Below are 19777 nucleotides of genomic sequence, written 5' to 3'. Positions count from 1 at the left end.
TACCAGCTCAGCCATATTCAGATCTGGTGGATTTTTGTATGAATTGTACCTAAGGTACCTGCATGAACTTCTGCCAAGTTTCAATCCCTTATTTAACATGGTGTGGCTGTTTTCACAAGGGTCACTGTCCTCAGAATGGGGTAAGCTTGAAAAATCCTGAACATTGGCAAGCCGTTCTTTCTGACCTAATAGAATTAGGATCCTTCTCCTTGCCATCCTGCTTGCAACTTTTTGTACAGATTACATGAATAATACAAATCAAAATCACAAAGCAAAACCCAAGACACAATCTCTTCAAACTTGCTGAAAAATTTTATCATGTCAAATTGTCCTCAATTTTAACAAGGTATAGGTAGTGAATAAAAGATTGTCACAGCAGTGGTGCAAACACAGTTTGAAAACTACATAGGGACTGTGAAAGTTCTCAATGCAGAATGAACTGTACTTTGTGCACAGCACCTGTTTAAAGATGCACACAGGATAATTTTTACAAAAATTACAAATTACACAACTATTACAGTTTAAATAGTATTGTGAAAGAATGGAAAAGCTCAGAATAATGATGTATAATAGGTAAAAATAAATATTTGATTAATACTTTGTTCAATTTTCTTAAATTTATAAACACAAAGATTCTGTTTTATGTCATTCTGGGTATGTCCTAAAGTCTACAAAGCCCACCAGGATTCTTCCTGATATTCATTTTTTTAAAGATTTTTCCTTAACTAACAGATTATTTTAGTGAAGGTATACATTTTAGCAATCAGTAAATTTAGGGCTGCAAAATAATAACACTGAAATTTCGAAAGGATTATATTTTAGAATTTATATACTCTAGAATACCAGTACGATAATTTTGAATTTGGAAAATTTTAAAATGTTTGTAACAGGAGATTTAGGGGTTTCAAATAATGTCTGACAATCCTAAAATAAATAATTACTAACAGAGTCAAATTTTGAAGTGCACATCATTTTTGTGAATCATAAATTTTGAATATTTTTTCCCCATAAAATGTTTCTACATGAACTACAGTGTTGTTATCAGCGAGTTTTAAATTGCATACTGAATAATAGAATTTAGAAAAATGCAGTGGGAATAAGAACTTTGATAATCCGTATATGAATACAAATCTTCTGTGATTCACAGATCATTCATAGTAGACATTACTGTCAGTCAGTGCAGAAATATTCTTATTAATTACAAAACCAACTGTTTAAAATATCTCAGAGAAGGCAGAAATAAGTGTGTCAATCACTTCAGCATATAGGATATTGCTTATTAACATAAACAAGTGTTGTGTGTGCACAGTCCCATGTATTGAACACTGAGGTGAAAAAAGTCATGGGATATGTACATACACAGATTGCAGTGAAATCACGCACACAAGGCATAAAAGGGCAGTGCATTTGTGGGGCTGTTTTTTATACTCAGGTGATTCATATGAAAAAGTTTCCGACATGATTATAACCACACAATGGGAATTAACAGACTTTGAACGCAGGACAGAATTGGAGCTAGATGCAAGGGACATTCCAGTTCAGAAATCATTTGGGAATTAAATATTCTGAGATCCCCAGCATGAAGAGTGTGCTGAGAATACAAAATTTCAAACATTACCTATCATCAATGACAACACAATGGCTCATAGCCTTCACTTAAAAGACTGAGAGCAACAGAATTTGCATTGAGTTATCAGTGCTAACAGACAAGCAATACTGCATGAAATAACCACAGAGAGATACGTAGGTCATACAATGAACACATTCATTAGGATAGTGTAGTGAAATTTGGTGTTAATAGGCTATGGCAGCAGGTGACTGATGTGAATGCCTTTGCTAGCAGTACAACATCATTTGTAGCCCCTCACTTGGGCTTGTAACTATATCAGTTGGACCCTGAATGACTAGAAAACTGTGTCCTGGTCAGATGAGTCCTGATTTCAGTTGGTAAGAGCTTATGGTAGGGTTCGAGTGTGGTGCAGACCCTATGAAGCCATGGACCCAACTTGCCAACAAGGCACTGTGCAAGCTGTTGGTGGCTATGTAATGGTTTGGGTTGTGTTTACATGGAATGGATGGGTCCTCTGGTCCAACTGAACCAATCACTGACTCTGAAATGGTTACTTTGGCTACTTGGAGACCATTTGCAGCCAAACAAGAATGGAATTTTTATGGATGACAATATGCCATGTCACTGGGCCACATCTGTTTGTCATTGGTTTAAAGAAAGTTTTGGACAGTTCACGTGAATGGGCCACGTAGATCACCCGACATGAATCCCACAAACTTTTATGAGACATGATCAAGAGATCGGTTCATGCACAAAATGCTGCACTGGTAACAATTTTGCAATTATGGATGGCTATAGGGGTAGCATGGCTCAATATTTCTGCAAGGGACTTCGAGCGACTTGTTGAGTCCAAGCCACATCAAGTTGTTACACTGCAATAGGCAAAAGAAGGTCTGTCATAATGTTGGGAGGTCTCCCATGATTTTTGTCCCCTCAATGTGTATTACAGTAAGAAACCTATATCGGGTACTTTTGTAAACATTAGTAAACATTAGTATTGGTTACCTTAAGTTACAGACACTTGCTTACAACATACCCGCTCCCAGTTACATCTTCTGTGCCATATCTACATGTGCCCTTAATCCTCTGCCTACTATCTTGGAGCACTCCTGGTGTTACCACCCATAATCACCCTGCACTTGAACAACTTAACCAGAGCCTTTGCCAGTGATGTGGATACCTATCTTCATACTCAGAAATGAGGAAATTCTTCCCAGAATACTTCTGACTTGGTGGTATTCCTCTGCCTACCCAATATGCAAAGTATCTTATTTCATCCTTATGTGAAACTTACTCACAACTCCTTGCCACAAGGGACCATATCCCTGTAGAAGATTCAAGTGCAAGACATGTTCAGTGCACTCACCTGGTACATTCTATCCCAGTCTTGTCACAGAGATATCCTATCCAATCAAAGCAGTGTCACACATGACATCAGTCATGTCATATACCAACCCTGCTGTAACATTTGTCCAACCACATGGTGTGATTACCGACTACCTGTCTGCTCAGGTGAATAGCCTTCACCAAACTGCGCCCAAGGGCATAGCTGACCACTTGACCACACAATAGCAAAACATGCTGATGAGAGCAACATGTTCAAGTAAATGGCTGTTTCACAGTTCATAGCCTTACAATACATCCTTCAATTCTCCTTGTGCATATCTCCACTAGCCCTGTCCCATATTCACCTCTAGACCTCTCTTCATGCCCCTCACCCTTTCATTAATTGTTTACTCACACCCTCCTCCTCACAGTCCACCACTTCCTTTGTTCTATGACCCCCTCAGAGTACTCTCCTTCACTACACTGTGTGCTACATGTAACTACCCCTGCCTGTGCCAGGGTGAGCTCACCAATTCCACATTCGTATCCTGTCCCCTTTCTGTCTTTCCCTCTCAGCTTTCAGCTACATTTTCATTCCCCCAGTCTCCTCCTCTCTGCTTCCTGCTCCTCTGACCCACTTACCTGACACAATCCTTCATCCTAGCTGAGCTGCAGCACCTGTACATTGTAGATGGAGAGGATAATGTAGTGTGCATGAGCATAGTTTCAAAGAAAAATTGTTTGAAAGCTTATCAATGTTTTCAGTCTTATTTATATGTCTTTCAGTTGCTCAACTTCTCAGCTATACGGTGAGTGGTTAACTTTATTCTCTCTGTCATGTCTGACTTCTTGGGCACTGAGGTGGCTCATAATAATATGGTTAATTAGAACATTCTGAACAAGTAATACTTTATTAATTACAACAAAACTTATCTTTGCTCACCAAGCTCAGCTGTAGCTATGAAACTGCACACATGAATTTGTGGTTCAGAACACAGTAAATGAACCACAATTACTGAGTGGTGAATTGATACAAGTCCAGAATGGTGTCACTACAGTTACTAGAAAACACAAATTTGTAGACACTTGTTGACACAGTTGTGATAGCGTTGGTGCGTAGCCACAGTTCACAGGAAACAGAAGTCTCTTCACTCCCTGGCAGTTAATAAAGGCTGTGTTAGGGTGAGTAGGCAGCAGAACGACATTACTCCAATAGGAACTTCATGGAAATTGGCAGGATCCCACCTCAAAAAGAACTGCCCTCCTGGCCTCTGGCAATCTATTTCAGGGCAGAGACATGGCAGTCACACCTCAGAACTATGGGAGGCACAGCTTCTTCTGGTGCCTCATGATACTGCTTTTCTGTCATCGATACATATTGTGTCTCTCTTAATATTTGACAACACCACACTCTCCATTAGTTATTTTATTTTATGCAATGATATTTTTTTCAGTCAGTCATGAAACAATGACAAGGCTAAAACCAGCTATGTATTTGTTGATTTACAGTATCCACAATGTAATAGTTATAAGAATGGGAAATACACATAAATTATTTGACACATCACTACCTTTTTCCTTCATACTGTAAAAGTTTTAAAGCTAAAGATGCAAAAGAAAGTGTTAATTAAATATTCATTGCAGGATATGAAGCCTATGGCAACAGTGTAACGTGTCGTAAGGGCTGGTGCTTAACTCATCAGCAGTGCCAGCATGTTAGTGGATATTACTGGGGACTCTGTACCTTGCCAGATTCAACAAGTGGTGTCTGTTGCCACAGTGAGTAACTTCCAAAATATAATTAACAACAAAAGCATATTTTTTAAACAAATTAATATTAAATACACAAAAATAACAGCTTTTATCTACTTGAAATGCGTATTTCTTTCAGTGCATTATGTTATTATGATGTTTAGAATGTGCAGAAACTCAAGGAATTATATGATAGAAGAAATTCACTAAAACTGCTTAAGAAAAGAAGCTGAAACAATATTGAGTTACAAAACTAAAACTGCTTAAGAAAAGAAGCTGGAACAATACTGAGTTACAAAATTGAAATAAAAAGAGCAAACATAAAATCAGCCAGCATGTTTGGTAGTAAAATTAAGGAAATATAATGCTTAAATTTTGGACATTTGAAGTGATTTGGATATATGCTGTGTGCATAATTTTTGCCATTAGGTAGCCTGAAGCATAAAACTCATCCTTTGTGGTTGTACCAACAGCTGTGTGCTGCTGATTTTATGAGACTACTAATAATGAATGTAGTATCATGCTGGAATCAACAGAGACGTGTAAAATTTGCTACAACACTGAGACAAAGAAAAAATTACAATTTAAGGCAACAAACCAGTATCCTGTAACAGAATCAGCATTTGATGAAGTTACCTTTTACTGTTGCTACCTTTTACTGTTGCTACCTTTTACTGCTGCTACCTTTTACTGGTGCACAAGACAGAGTCTGTAACAACAGCCTCTGTCCTGTGCAACTAGATAGTAGATACTTTAAAAATTTCTCTGGTGAATGGCATTCCAGATGACATCGGTTGGAGGAAAATTAAGCACAATGGTCTGTTGATAAGTGCCACAAGTGAATGACTGTTTGACATAATCTGTGGTTGATGGCCAAAGGGATAAATTGCTGAATGACAAGTCAAAGGGATAAACTGTATCTGTTACATTAAGAAGAGTCTTGCAAATTCCTTGCAATATGTGGATAAGTGTTGTCCTGCTCCAAGATGGCCACAGCAATGTAGCGAAGTTAACTTCTTGAAAACTCTACAATTTTCTTGATACAGCATTTCCTATTGAAAGCACATATAATCGGGAATGGCTGAAATGAGATAATAATATGGATTTATTCACCAGGAGACACTGTTGGGGCTGTTCAGCTGCCAGGTATAATTCTTTCTGTTAGACACTAATTCAGTGATTTGTGCATTTGATGAAGATGAGATGAATGATAATGACAATGGCAACATACAGTCTGGAGCAGAAAAAATGCCCAATCCATATGGGAATTGAACCCAGGGTCCCACAATATGTGGACAGCAATGCTAACCACTAGATAATGAACTGCCTGCTAGAGCAGCTGAGATCAACTCTGAGATGCAATAGTTTGAAAATGGAATTGGTCATTCTGCTTTTACTTTACCATCACCAATTTCAGTTCTTGGGTCATCCATGGGTGCCTAGACACTATCTTCGCCACCACTGATAACATTTACATATGACCAGAATTTCTTTGGATTCTGTGATATATCTTTTGATAAGATTGTGCTGTGAGAGCCATTAAAGGCTTCATGCATTGGCCTTCACAGTCAAACATGTTACATTTAGAGCTTCTCTATCTATGGCCCTATATTTTATTTTACACCTACCATGCAGTAGTTACTATTTTTTAGAAGTTTCTTTACAACACTGTACCATGGAGGGCCCTTCCCATTATAAACTGTACTATTAGGTACATACAGGGACAGGATAAAAATATGGGAACACCAAGAACACAATACATTACCATGTCTAACACAGTGTATGGACCGAGCGAGGTGGTGCAGTGGTTAGCACACTGGACTCACATTTGGGAGGACGACAGTTCAATCCCGCGTCCGGCCATCCTGATTTAGGTTTTCCGTGATTTCCCTAAATCGCTCCAGGCAACTGCCAGGATGGTGCCTTTGAAAGGGCACGGCCGACTTCCTTCCCATCCAATGAGACCGATGACCTCGCTGTCTGGTCGCCTCCCCCACCAAAAACCCAAACAGTGTATGGAAACCTGTTGGCATTCAGAACAACTTCCAATCATCTTGGAATGGATAAATACAGGTCCTATATGGTTTTCAAAAGAATCATGTACTATGCTTCCTGCAAAATAGTAGCAAGTTCAAGTAACAATGATAGGGGTGGATAGAAATCATGCTCCCTTCTCTCCAAAGTAGAACACAAAGGTTCAATAACATGGAGATCTGTTGGTCATGGGAGATGCGAAAAACTCACAAAACCAGTCATGGATGATGTGAGCAGTGTGAAAAGGGGCCCTGTTATCTTGGAACATGGCATCACTATTGGAGAACAAACGCAGAACCATGGATTTGATCAGCCCAAATGGTCACATAGTCATTGACAGTAATGTGACCTTGCAGAGAAACCATTAGGCCACAGAATACCATGATATGGCCACCCACATTGTTACCAAACCCCCGCCATGTTTCGCTCTTGGGATTTATACTTGTCTAGAATTTGGAAATGCTGTGAAGCAAGATTCACCTCACCAAATGACTTTCTTCATAAATTTTCATGATAATCCCTTTAAATTACTATCTGCCATGATCACACAGTGCACATGATCTTTGTGTCTGCAGACATATTCTTTTTATTGTATGTATCTCTGGCCATACAGGAGGGTGACCCCATCTTATTCATCCTCTCTATTATCCCCCCACTGCTCCTGTTGCTTCCTATTGCAGATTCTCTCAGGTACTGAAATTTGTCTGCTTTTGCATGGTGTTTTTCAATCACAAGTGGTAAGTAGTGTCTTTGTCTTATTGTAAGTGAGAGTCAGCCATGCTTGCACATGTGCAGTCCAAGGCACTGCCTGTATCAGTACCACTCAGTATGAGAATCACAGAGAAGAATGATGAGGACACTCAATAACTACTATGTAGATCAATGGCTACCACAAATTTGCTACTAAATAACATTACAGAACCATGTAGAAAGACTTCAAAGATTTAGTTTATGATGAAAGAGTTAAAAATTTTAATGATCAACAACAGATTTTTTCTGGATTAGTTGTTCTGTACAGCAAGAAAAATTTTGAATTAAATATGCACCGATGGAACACATGATGGAATTGATGGTGAAAACAGCAAATTTTCTGAAGTTGCACACAGTTTCACATCAACAGTTGCAACAGTTTTTGATGTAATTGAACAAAGAGTATGGAGATGTTATACACTGAAGCGCCAAAGAAACTGTTGTAGGCATGTGTATTCACATACAGAAATATGTGAACAGGCAGAATATAGCACAGCTGTCAGCAATGCTTATATAAGACAACAAGTGTGTGGCGCAGATGTTAGATCGGTTTTCACTTCTACAATGGCAGGTTATCAAGATTTAAGTGAGTTTGAATGTGGTGTTATAGTTGGTACATGCGCGATGTGACACAACATCTACGAGGTAGTGATGAAGATTTTCCCATACGACCATTTCATGAGTGTACTTTGAATATCAGTGATCTGCTAAAACATCAAATCTCTAGCATTGCTGCGGTCAGTAAAAGACCCTGCTAGAATGGGACCAATGATGACTGCAGAGAATCATTCAATGTGACAGAAGTGCAACCCTTCCACAGATTGCTGCAGATTTCAGTGCTAGACCATCAACAAGTGTCAGCGTACAAACTATTCAATGAAACATCATCAATATGGGCTGGACTGTTATTGATGGAAAATGTGTTGCCTGGTCAAGTGAATGGATGTGTATGGGTATGGAGACAACCTCATGAATCCATGGACCCAGCATGTCAGCAAGGAACTGTTCAAGCAGGTGGAAGCTCTGTAATGGTGTGGGGCATGTGCAGTTGAAGTGAAATGGGACCCCTTCTACATCTAGATATGAATGTGACAGGCATATTGTGTGATCACCTGCTTCCATTCATGTCCATTGTGCATTCCAATGGACTTGGGCAATTCCAGCAGGACAATGCAACATCTCACACGTCCAGAATTCTTACATAGTGGCTCTAGGAACCTTCTTCTGAGTTTAAACACTTCCAATAGCCATCAAATTCCCCAGATGTGAACATTATTGAGAATATCTGGGAATCCTTGAGATGTGCTGTTCAGAAGAGGTCTCCATCCCATCATACTCTTACAGATTTATGGACAACCCTGCAGGGTTGATGGTGTCAATTCCCTCCAGCACTACTTCAGACATTAGTACTGTCCATGCCACATTGTGTTGCAGTTCTTCCCCATGCTTGCAGGGCCCCTACACAGTATAATACTGTTTCTTTGGCTCATTGGTGTTTATTGCTCCACAGAATGTTGGTTAAGTAAAAGGACATGTCTGGAATGAGTTTTTGATTTAAGCTTCACTATTGTTAAATTTCTGAAGGAAAAAGTAAAGCAAGAATGAAAATCAGAAGTTCCTAAATGGATTGCATACCTCACATTTGAAATGTAATTGACTGCACACAGCACTCAGTACAACATTGAAAGATGAGAAGCAAGTTATTTCTGATTTCATGGCAAAATCGGATGTATTTAAAAAGATAATTGCATTGTGGGAGGGACAACCTCTGATAAGAAACACTGTATATTTCCCTAACTCATTGGCATTAAGGAAAACACAAATTTTGAAAAATCCATAGCTGCATTGAGAGAAATGCAGGAATAGCTTTCTAAACATTTTGAGACCACTGCCAGTGTTACATCTATGTGGTTTTCAAGACCATTTGCTGTTTCTGTTTAAATCGTGCCAGTGCATGTGCAAATGAATCTGGTCGATTTGCAATACAATTCCCATTTGAAATAAAAATTCTTTTATATAGTCACTGTCCATATGTTCCATGTTGTTTCCTCAGGAAGAGTTTCCTTATCTCCATAATGAGATTGGACACATTATATCAATCTTTCAGTGAAAAGCTTTTTTCAATTATGAAATTAAGTAAGTCACAATTACATAGCAACTTGACTGATGAAAATTTGTGAAACTGCCTATATCTGTCCAAATGTCAACAGTTCGTGCTAGATATATATTTTGTCTTCAGTGTGCCAAAAATAATAATACCAAAAAACTCTTTTGTTTGTGATCTATGTCGTCAAGAGATATGAAACTAATACAAATGCTGTATGTGGCACTTTTGCTGTTCTCTCTTCACCCTCTTTCTGCTACGGCAGTGTGGTTTGGTAGAGAGGAAAGTGTGCACTCAGGTGAGAGTGATTGGCAATAAGTGATCTTCAGTCCCACTACCTTGACTGTCTTGCTTAGGCTGTCGAATCGTTTCTTTGCATTTCCTTCTGTCTCACTTACTATCACTACCTTGTCAGTAAAGATTAGGCAGTCCACATGTACTCTGTTGTTCTTTTTTGTGCCGCATGCATCTACAATATTCACACTTTCTCATTTATTGCACTCCACCGTCGAATCACTTCATCCAGTGCTTTGGTGAACATAACAGGTGATAGTCCATATTCAAGTTTTACACTGATCTTGATCAAAAACTCATCCAGTCTCCTCTGCACCTTAGTCTTCCTTTGTTTCTGTCAGAATTCCCATTATCACTTCTCATTTAGTACCACCTTGTCCTCTGCCCACGAGTATCCATCCAAGAGTTTGTCTGTCAGAGGAGTCTATGAATATTACTAATATCTTTTTGATCTTTAAGACACCACGTCCTATCAGTTGATTGTTGAATCACAGTGATTAGCATGATGCAACTACTGACCACTGTCCATGATTTGAGGGACTCTGCAATAATCAAGGTTTATAATAGATGGAGAAAAATACCATGCTAAGATTCTAATAATGAAACTCCATGTTTACTCTTTTTCAAATTAATATATTTTTGTAACTGTTCAAGTGTTACCTTAAGGTTCACATTTGTGTGTATCATACTCTCATTGGATAAATGGAGCTTCTTATTATTTCCTCAGGATCCAGAAAATTGTTTTTCTGTGTGAGAATTATTTTATTAACTGATAATTTTCAATTTGTATATTAATGAACTTCATTTAGTGTAGGTACAGTGTTGGCACTAACTTCAACACTGACAAGTCTGATACTATGTGTATATTCAAATATTAAACAGATATGAACAAGAAAGTAATTAACCAGAATTGATCTAAAACAGGAACAGGTTTAATCAGAACGCTCACTATGTGTTATGGTACACCATATGCAGCCAGGCATGGTGCCACAATTGTTGGATTGTCTTTTGATGTGGACCATACTGCCTTACTTGACAATATATTCACTTCTATGGGTGCACTACTTATATGTCAGAGAGTGTACTAGTTTTCTATGTCATAATGTACTAAAAGTGTTGTTGAAATCAAGCACAAGTTTGGATACTTTTTTTGTTCTTTCTATTAAATGAATAAATAACATTGTATTCATGTACTCCTTGAATTGTATAGTGGTGTCTTAAAGGTACAAAAGAGGGGATGACAAAATATCTTTTAAGTTACAGACCTATTTCTTCTGAAAGTTATAAAATTTACGTGAACAAACAACCTCCCACTCTCTGCCTCTACCCAAACAAGTACTCTCCTAAGCAAAAGTAGTTTTCCTGATACTAGACAAGTACAGCATATCATGACTCTTAATGAGTTCTTAAATTTGTTAATAGACTTTACAACAGTTCTAACCACAATTTTTGCATATTTTTTTGATTATTTTAATAGACTCTGGCCAGCCTGGGAAGCCATATATGTTAAAACATCACTGCCCATATTTGGAGAGGTGAGCCAGCCCTGGATCAAATCCACCTTGCAGATTGACAGCAAAGACTAGTGGTCCAGTGGTTTTAGGCAGTTTCCCATGGCCATCTAGGTAAATAGCAGGCTATTACCCATGTCCTGCCTCAGAAACATGTTATACAAACATTTAGAAAACATTCTCACATTTGGTAATGAGATTTACTCTAGATGATAGCCAACTAACATTTAAAAATAAATTAAAAGAATTTCTAGATGACGACTCCTTCTACTCATTGGCTGAATTTTTAGATATAAATTAAGTAAAAAAAAAAAAACCTTAATCATTAGTGTCATGCAATATTTTGTGTAATGTAATTTCTTGTACAGACATCTTTTATTAACCTGACACGTTCCACATCATTACGAAGTGTTGTATTCATGATCTATGGAACAAGTATTAATCTAATCTAATCTGTAGACAGACAAATGGGATATACAGGTTACAGGTGTCATCTGGGGGGGGGGGGGGGGGGGAGGGAGGCTAGTGATGTCAGTACTTAGCACTGGCATCCTGACACCTATTGTCAGTGACATTGCCAAAACCCATATAACAATACTGACATCACAGAGAAATGGAGAAAAGGCGAGGAAGAAGGATAATTAATAGAATCTAGCACAAGTATATCTTAGTACACACCTGATGCATTTGTGTATGTGTTTAATGTGTTCATTTCAGTCATCTATGTTGGTATAATAACAATTGTAAATCTGTGATAAACTGTAATTATCTGGTGAGAGATCACTACTAAACAAGCAGAAGAGGTACATAGCCCAGTTTTATTGTCTTTTCTATTTATTCATCTGATGCTCAGTGCTTTTTCTGCTTGCTGAGTAAGGATCTATCCTGTGGTACATAATTAGTGTAGGAACATTATTATATAGGTACTTTACCTGAAATACCAAACTGCACTTTAGCATTTGAAAAACTTAGATAAGTTACAGTGTCCATTGTTGTCCTCATTGGAATTTATAATTATAGGCTACTTACTTTGTTGCTGTGGCTGACTGTGCTTCTAAAGCAGTATAATGGAGACTTATTTTTTAAAAAAAAGAACTAATATGATTGAATAAGAAGCTTCTCTAGAAGTTTGCTTCCACTATCCACTTATAGGTACAGTGGACTACAATAGCAATTATAATTAATTCCAGGTGCATTATTCCTTTGTCCACTTACCTCCATAAATAGCATGGAAGTTGATTCCTTCTTCAAATGCTTGAATTTTTACAGTTGCACACAAGAAGACACCAAAGGAAAGTTGCAACTTAATCTCAAGTGAACCTCAGGTTCTATTTGAAAGCCCAGGCTTTCCTGGTCCAGTAGGACAACCTGTAGTTTGCAGTTTGGCATTAGTGACATCTCCTGGAGACTGCGGTGTTCGGTGAGCCAGTCACATTTCTTCTGAATACTTTGTGTATTCATTTGAATATTCATTTGCTGCTCATATCGTAACTGATACAAATATAGAACTGTGATAACACACCAGGATTACATACCCACAAATATATATTCAAGTACAGATAATTCCACCAATGAATAACTATGGAATGATGCAGTACTAGCACAATGAAGACATACGCCATTACAAGTGTCTTACATTTCCAATAAGATAGCAATGTCTTGTTAGTTTACTTTCATTTAGTGGAAGAGTTCTGTGGTAGCTGCCTTCTTGTTTTATACAGGAAATTGTAATCTTATCATGACTTGAGACTCCCTTTCTTATCTTTTATAACGTTATATGCACAGTAATTATATGTAAACAATTTTCCATCGAATAGACAAAAAGCAGAATTAGTTCTTTTTATAGTTGATTGAAGCATATACACTTGAACAGAAGAAATTGTAAGCAATGTTCTTAATAGTCTCACTGTCTGGTTTTCTGTGAGTGGTCTCACTCTTGATTTTAAAAAAGACACAGCATATTGAATTCTGCACATCTAGAGGTACTGTATCAATGATGAAGGTAACACATGGTGAAGAAATACTAAAAAGGGCAGAAACTTTGACATTTTTAGGTCTCCATATTGATTAGAATTTAAACTGGGAAAAGCACATTTTGGAACTTCAATAAACAACTTAGTTCAGCCACATTTGCACATAGAATCACTGCAAATCTTTATTGCTGAAATACATGCTGTAAGAATAATATGTGGTCCTCACCTACAATCAGTTTCAAGCCACCTGTTTAAGGAGTTAGGCATTCTGCTTACTGGCTCACTGTATATTTATTCCCTCATTTAGTTTGTTGTAAATAATCCCCTGCAGTTCAAAAGAAACAGTGATGGGCATAATTAAAATACCAGAAAGGAAAATGACATTCATTACTCCAAATTAAGGTTCTAATTAGCACAAAAAAGGGTGCACAATTCTGCAACTAAAACTGACAGACAGTGAAGTGAAATTTGAAATGAAAAAGTTTCTCCTTTACAGCTCTTATTCCATAGAAGAATTTCTATTATTGTAATATGTAAAAGGTGGTGGGCAGGAATTCCTAACCCACATATTTAAGAATAATAATAGAAGAAAAAACTTATCAATGTTCAGCAATTAACCACAATTACAAATTAATTTGTGATGTAAATGTAAAATGACTCATTCCATGTCATTACAATTTATCTTGCAAGTAATCCATGGAAGAGAAAACTAGCTAAATAACTCATTTGCTTTGAAGGTTAGACTTCGTACGTGCAAATCTTACACCTTCAATGGATGTAGTGTGTTATCAAGACATCGTCATGCTGATTTCATCTCCGTCAACAGTACAAAGTGCACCTTTTTGTGGCATGATTGAAGGTTACTCTAGTAAGTACCTACTATCATATTCAATAGCAGAATAATGCATTTTTCGTTTTCTACAGAAGTATACTTACTTGAACATATGAAATGCAGCAAAGTATGGATTTCTATTTGTGTCCATTCTTCGCATGTCTTTGTGACTTAACATGCTAGTTGAACAAATGTTTTCTATTTCATCTCATACAGCTTCTTACTAGCAACTTCCTCTTTATTTCTCTACAGAAAGTCAGAAGTCTCTGAACATTTCAGAAATGCAATTACTCATAAATTGAAGAATCCTCACTTAGGACTAATATTTACTATATTAGCTTTTAAATACAAGTTTTTCTATTTGTAAAATGGCCAAATATGAAGTACAGAGTTTTTATTCATATACTGAGTGGATAACATTCAATTCTGTGGGATACAATTAATCTTTTGTGTCATCTATAAAAATTAGGTCTTATGATGAGACATATCTCGAAACTGACCCATTCATTAAAAAAAAAAAAAAAATAAAAAATAAAAAAAAAAATAGGGCAGTAATGCAGTTTTAGATCCTTGCTGCCCCGTGGAAAAATATTTGTAGACACCCATGCCCCTCTCTCTCTCTCTCTCTCTCTCTCTCTGTATGTCTGTGTGTGTACACAATTGTCTTGTTTGTGTGATTGGCAGCATGTTTCTCAAAAATCAAAGTATGTATGGGCAGACCAAACAGGACACCCGTGGGAGGCCCATGAGGCTTTCCAGAAGTGATAGTAATGCTCTTGTTAAATTTGTCAGCCGCATGTGATGAGTTTACAGCAGGAAACAATGTGACACAGCCTGAGATGTTGGAGTTGGTGGTCATGTGTGTATGAGATGTGCTTGCTTATGTCTATGAATGGAGTGTGATCCTCTTCTGTTGATGAAGGCTGTGGCTGAAAGCTTCATATAAGTGTCTTTTAATTGTGTCTGTGTGCATTGTAATGTGTCTTCTTTGCAGTAAGTAGCAATCTATCTTTTCCTACATTGTTGATATTCCTACCTGGAGTTTCCATTGTTTGATTTAAACCTTGCAATTCCATGGAATATTTTATGTATGATATACCCAGCTATTTCACACAGATTTAAGCCTTGTGGCTATAATGCGTGTTTGCTCTCTGTAATGTTTGTCCTTAAAATGACAAACTACAGACTCTCTGAACTACTTATGCCAGCCTATAACTTTTGAACTAATTTGTATTCCTTACTGCACAAAGATAGTAAAGTAGCACATTTGTAAACAGAGTCCAAATGCCACTCACATTCTAGTAATGATGAAAATGTTGGTTATAGACTTCCCAGTCTTACTACATCTCATCAAAAACAGTTGGCTGTTGCAGAAGCCATTTCAGCTGCAAATGTAGTTCCTCCTGTTTCTGTTGTAGCATCCGTTTTTGCTGACACCATAGGCGTTGCTGATCAAACTGTTGTTTCCACAAACTCAAAACTAGTGAAGCCACATTCCAAATTTCATTACATCACGTGAATTTCTCTCATCAGTAGACTATTGTGCATGATAGTTCCACTAGAACATGGTCACTGAGTGGAGGAGCAAAGTTGGTGGCAACTGTTGCTAGTGGCAAAAATGTGAAAGTCACTGTTCATTGTAGTAGATCTATTGAGAACTACTATAGAACACCCCCCCTCCCCCCCCCCCCACCTCCACCCATCCTCCCTCTGCCACATTCAGTTGTTAAATTAAAATACAGATTAGTTGTATGTATATGTCCTAAATTATAGCCACTCGGTGCTGCTCTTCCCATTCTTAATATTTCCCATATCTTCTCTAACTTGCTGTTCAGTGGTATTATTTTGTAGATAAGAGAACCCATTACCCATCTTTTCCATGCTTATTAATATCTTAAATAAACATGCTTTCATTATTGCTTTGTTCATCTTCAGTTATTAACAATATATATGACTGTAATGACTATTTTCATACTGTTTTCTTATGTTTGTTGAATGATGCCTAAAACAATAAAAAAGAGAAAGGAATATCAGGGTTTAACATTCTGTCAACAATGACATCATTACAGATAGAAAACAATCGAATTAATCACATTTGTTAGGATATAAAATAAAACTGTTTTGTAAAACTGTATGGAAATTACAATGTTTGAACATAAGCAAAAATGCCAATAATTATTTTCAGGTTGTTGATGCTGACCATATTTTTCTATTGTAAGAGAATTACTTATCAGCATATAGTTTCCTTTCACACTACTGCTGAAGGAAATCATTACACATTCCATATGGCAACACTGCAGAGCAATGACAACTTCATGAGCGTGAGCAATGACTGCGTGTAAAGAATTAAGTGTGAAATATTAAGAAAAACTAAACCTATGAAACCATTCTATGAACCACAACACCCTAGTATCTCCTATCTTACTTCTTGCTACATCCCTTTATTCTCACCACTGAAGATAACACCCAGATGCTCTACAGCAGTGTTCAAATAAAATGAACAGGTACTGAAGGATCTTATGAAATATAGTGTGCATCATGTTTTGGAAGGATGCTGTAAGAAACATACTGTAATAAACGGGAAGCACTGGAAGACTATATATATGTATATCAAAGTCCAGTAACAAACATCAATCACAGGAAATGACTTCATCTTTTTTTATTGCCCTTTTGTCTTAATATTCATATAAAACAAAGATATGCTTTGACAAGTCATAAAATTGCTGAAAATATTAATTTTATGCAGCTGTACTTGAGATAGCTGGAGGATCTACTGTGACTCTTGTTGTCCTGACACAAAATCCATCATCTTTTTGGAAGTTCCATATTGGCACCATCAGCTGTCAACATAACATAGCTCCACCAGGTAAGAGAATATTTTTATTGTTTCAATTACAATAATGATTATTATCATTTAGCAAACTCAAGTGGCACACTCTGCAAGAGAGGTGCTCTGCATCATGGTGTAGCTTGCTGTCCAGGTTTTGAGGGGGTGCGTTTCTGGATGAGGTATCGAATATATTGCTTCCCACCTACTTATACCGCCCGAGGAGATCACGAATGTAGAATTAGAGAGATTCGAGCGTGCATAGAGACTGTCCGGCAGTCGTTCTTCCCGCGAACCATACACAACTGGAACAGGAAAAGGAGGTAATGACAGTGGCACGTAAAGTGCCGCCACACACTGTTAGGTGGTTGTAGATGTACCATCTGAGTCAAACTACTACAGTGTCAGAGACAGTCTCTTGAGTCTCTCTCTCTCTCTCTCTCTCCCTCCCTAACCCTTTTTTCTCCTGCATCTCACCTTCAACAGGAAATTTCTCTAGACACCACATCTGAAAGATACCAATGTCTTAAAGTGTCTCAGTTGTATATCCTGGAGTGAAACAAATCATTGTTGCTTTTTTTTTATAGAGGCTTTGTTCAATCCCAGCAGGATTTTTTGGAGGGTGTATGGTTTGGCACAACCATCCTATCTGAAGAACTTGGGTGCTGTCCACCACAAGCACATAATAATGTGCAGAGCAAGCCATTTGCAGCCTGTGTGCTGAGTCTGGAGAACTGCCTTCAATCAGCCAATGGAAGGGCCTCATGGCACAATGTGTGTAGCCTAAAACTGTAGTTGATCTTGCAATTTGAACACTCTAAGACAGCAAGATGAAAAGTTCTCAGGTTAGAGGTTTTTTCAGATTTTTGAGTTTTTTAACTCTGGGCTGGAGCTTTCTCCAGAAGTATTCATGAGTCATCAGGCAGATGAACATTGCTGAAAATTAGTGTTCCAAATCAGAGTCAGAATTTGTCTCATGAGATGCAGACATAAATCATTGCTTTGAAATGCAGGAGGCTTGTCAGTATGAATAATGTTGCAGACATACATATAATGTGTAAAAAATCAATCTTAATTTACAAAAATCATTATAAATTTGTTTCATTATTCTACAGAGAAATCTTCATCACTTAAAGATTCCATGAGTGAATAATAATATTTTTGCACTAGGACGATGAGTGATTTTATCTTCAGTAAACCTAGTCCCGTATTGTGAAAGTTTTTCATTTTTAATTTGTTATAAATTTTCATAGCCTTGTATTGAGGAGTCTAGAAGTAGAGCTCCTCAGTCTATATTTTTTGAGTCATACATATGTTGAAAATGATTCTCTACAAATAATTCTGGATTGTTACAGATAAGGATAACAAATCATGAATGTAAATACATGGAATAATTAAAATTATTATATCTCTGAATAAAGGTCAGCTTAACTGTCTAGCATTAATATTACACATATTTCTAATAATAGTAATCTGAAGTAATAATATTCTGTTTACACTACTTGCACTACCACAAAACATTATTCCATATTTAACAAAATAGCTCAAACCAATAACTTTCCTAGTGCACATGTCACTTGTGTAGGGAAATGTTCTTATGCAAATGCAAGACTGTTAAACTTGTTTGCTTAGTAGATTGAGGAAACTAGAATAAATTTTTTTCAAGAAATGTCCTCAGGTATTTGACAGAACCTGCTTCTCTAAGTTCCTAATTTTTAAGGGTATTTTGGAAGTCACTTGATTTTGACTGTTTAGCTTTAAACTCTAAGTTGAGTTCTTTAAGATTTATTTTTAATCTATTTATATTAAAGCAATGTTCTAAACTATTTAGAGCATCAATGACTCTTTTTGGAATTTGTTCTGTTGGCTAACTTTCAATGAGTACGGATATGTCACCTGCAAATGAAACTAAGTGGCATGTTATATTTAATGGTAATCAGTTACATAAGCTAAAAACAGGATTGGGCTTAAGATTGAACCTAGTGGGACTCCCTGTAAAATATTTTTTTCCATTCTGAGAAACACTTTCCTGTGCCCAATGTCACAACTGCCCATTGCTTTCCATCTGTTAGATTTGAACCATTTCAAAACACTCAAATTTATTCTGTATCTTTCCAGTCTATATAACAGTAAAATGTTGCTTACACTGTCAGAAGCCTTTGCAAGGTCACAGAAAATGTTTGTGACTTTTTAGGATTTATCTAGAGATAAGCAAATTTTCTCAACAAATTTGTTGATGGCACATATTGTATTCTTCCCTGTCTGGAAGTTGAACTGGTTTAATGTGATGTTATTAGATTTTACTGGAAAATTTTGGATCTGGATTACAACTTTTTCAAATACTTTTGAACATATTGGCAGAAGACTTACTGGTCAGCAGTTTCCTATATCTTCCTTTGAACCTTTCCTGAATAATGGCTTTACTATTGCATACTGAAGAGCATCTGAGAAGCATCCTCCCTCAAATGATGGTTTTATTATTTCAGATAGAGATCATTACATTATACTAGAAACTCCTTTAATTACTCTCATGGGTATTTCATCTCATCCAGATGATTTTTTCTTTTAAGGGAGAATACTATTTTTTTTCATCTTGAGCTGTGATTCATCAAATTTAGTTAGAACTTGCCTGTTATCCTGATTTAAATGAAAGGGTTGGATATTATCTATGTAATAACTTACACCAACATCTGATTTTGATATATTATAAAAACTCATTGAGATATTCTAATATTTATGAATTATTACAATGCATTTGTCACCTATCTTAGTTTTGGAAATCTGTGGACTGCTGCCTATGACAT

At 36.9% G+C, this 19777-nt stretch overlaps 1 protein-coding gene across 4 annotated transcripts in view; it reads left to right on the top strand.

The window, feature by feature from the left end:
- The window catches only part of LOC126355792 (uncharacterized), a 171909-nt gene that overhangs the window by 90149 nt on the left and 61983 nt on the right, over window positions 1-19777 (top strand). For 3 of the 4 annotated variants that reach the window (XM_050006201.1, XM_050006200.1, XM_050006204.1), the window contains exons 5-8: window positions 4541-4675; window positions 12611-12761; window positions 14052-14182; window positions 16893-17012. In XM_050006201.1, the coding sequence (XP_049862158.1) occupies window positions 4541-4675; window positions 12611-12761; window positions 14052-14182; window positions 16893-17012 (537 nt within the window). The remainder of the gene's footprint in view (window positions 1-4540; window positions 4676-12610; window positions 12762-14051; window positions 14183-16892; window positions 17013-19777) is intronic. The other variant, XM_050006202.1, reaches the window with a different exon arrangement.

The sequence above is a fragment of the Schistocerca gregaria genome, chromosome 3, assembly GCF_023897955.1.
Source record: "Schistocerca gregaria isolate iqSchGreg1 chromosome 3, iqSchGreg1.2, whole genome shotgun sequence".
In the NCBI taxonomy this organism is placed as follows: domain Eukaryota; kingdom Metazoa; phylum Arthropoda; class Insecta; order Orthoptera; family Acrididae; genus Schistocerca; species Schistocerca gregaria.
This window is presented reverse-complemented; position numbering and strand designations above follow the sequence as displayed.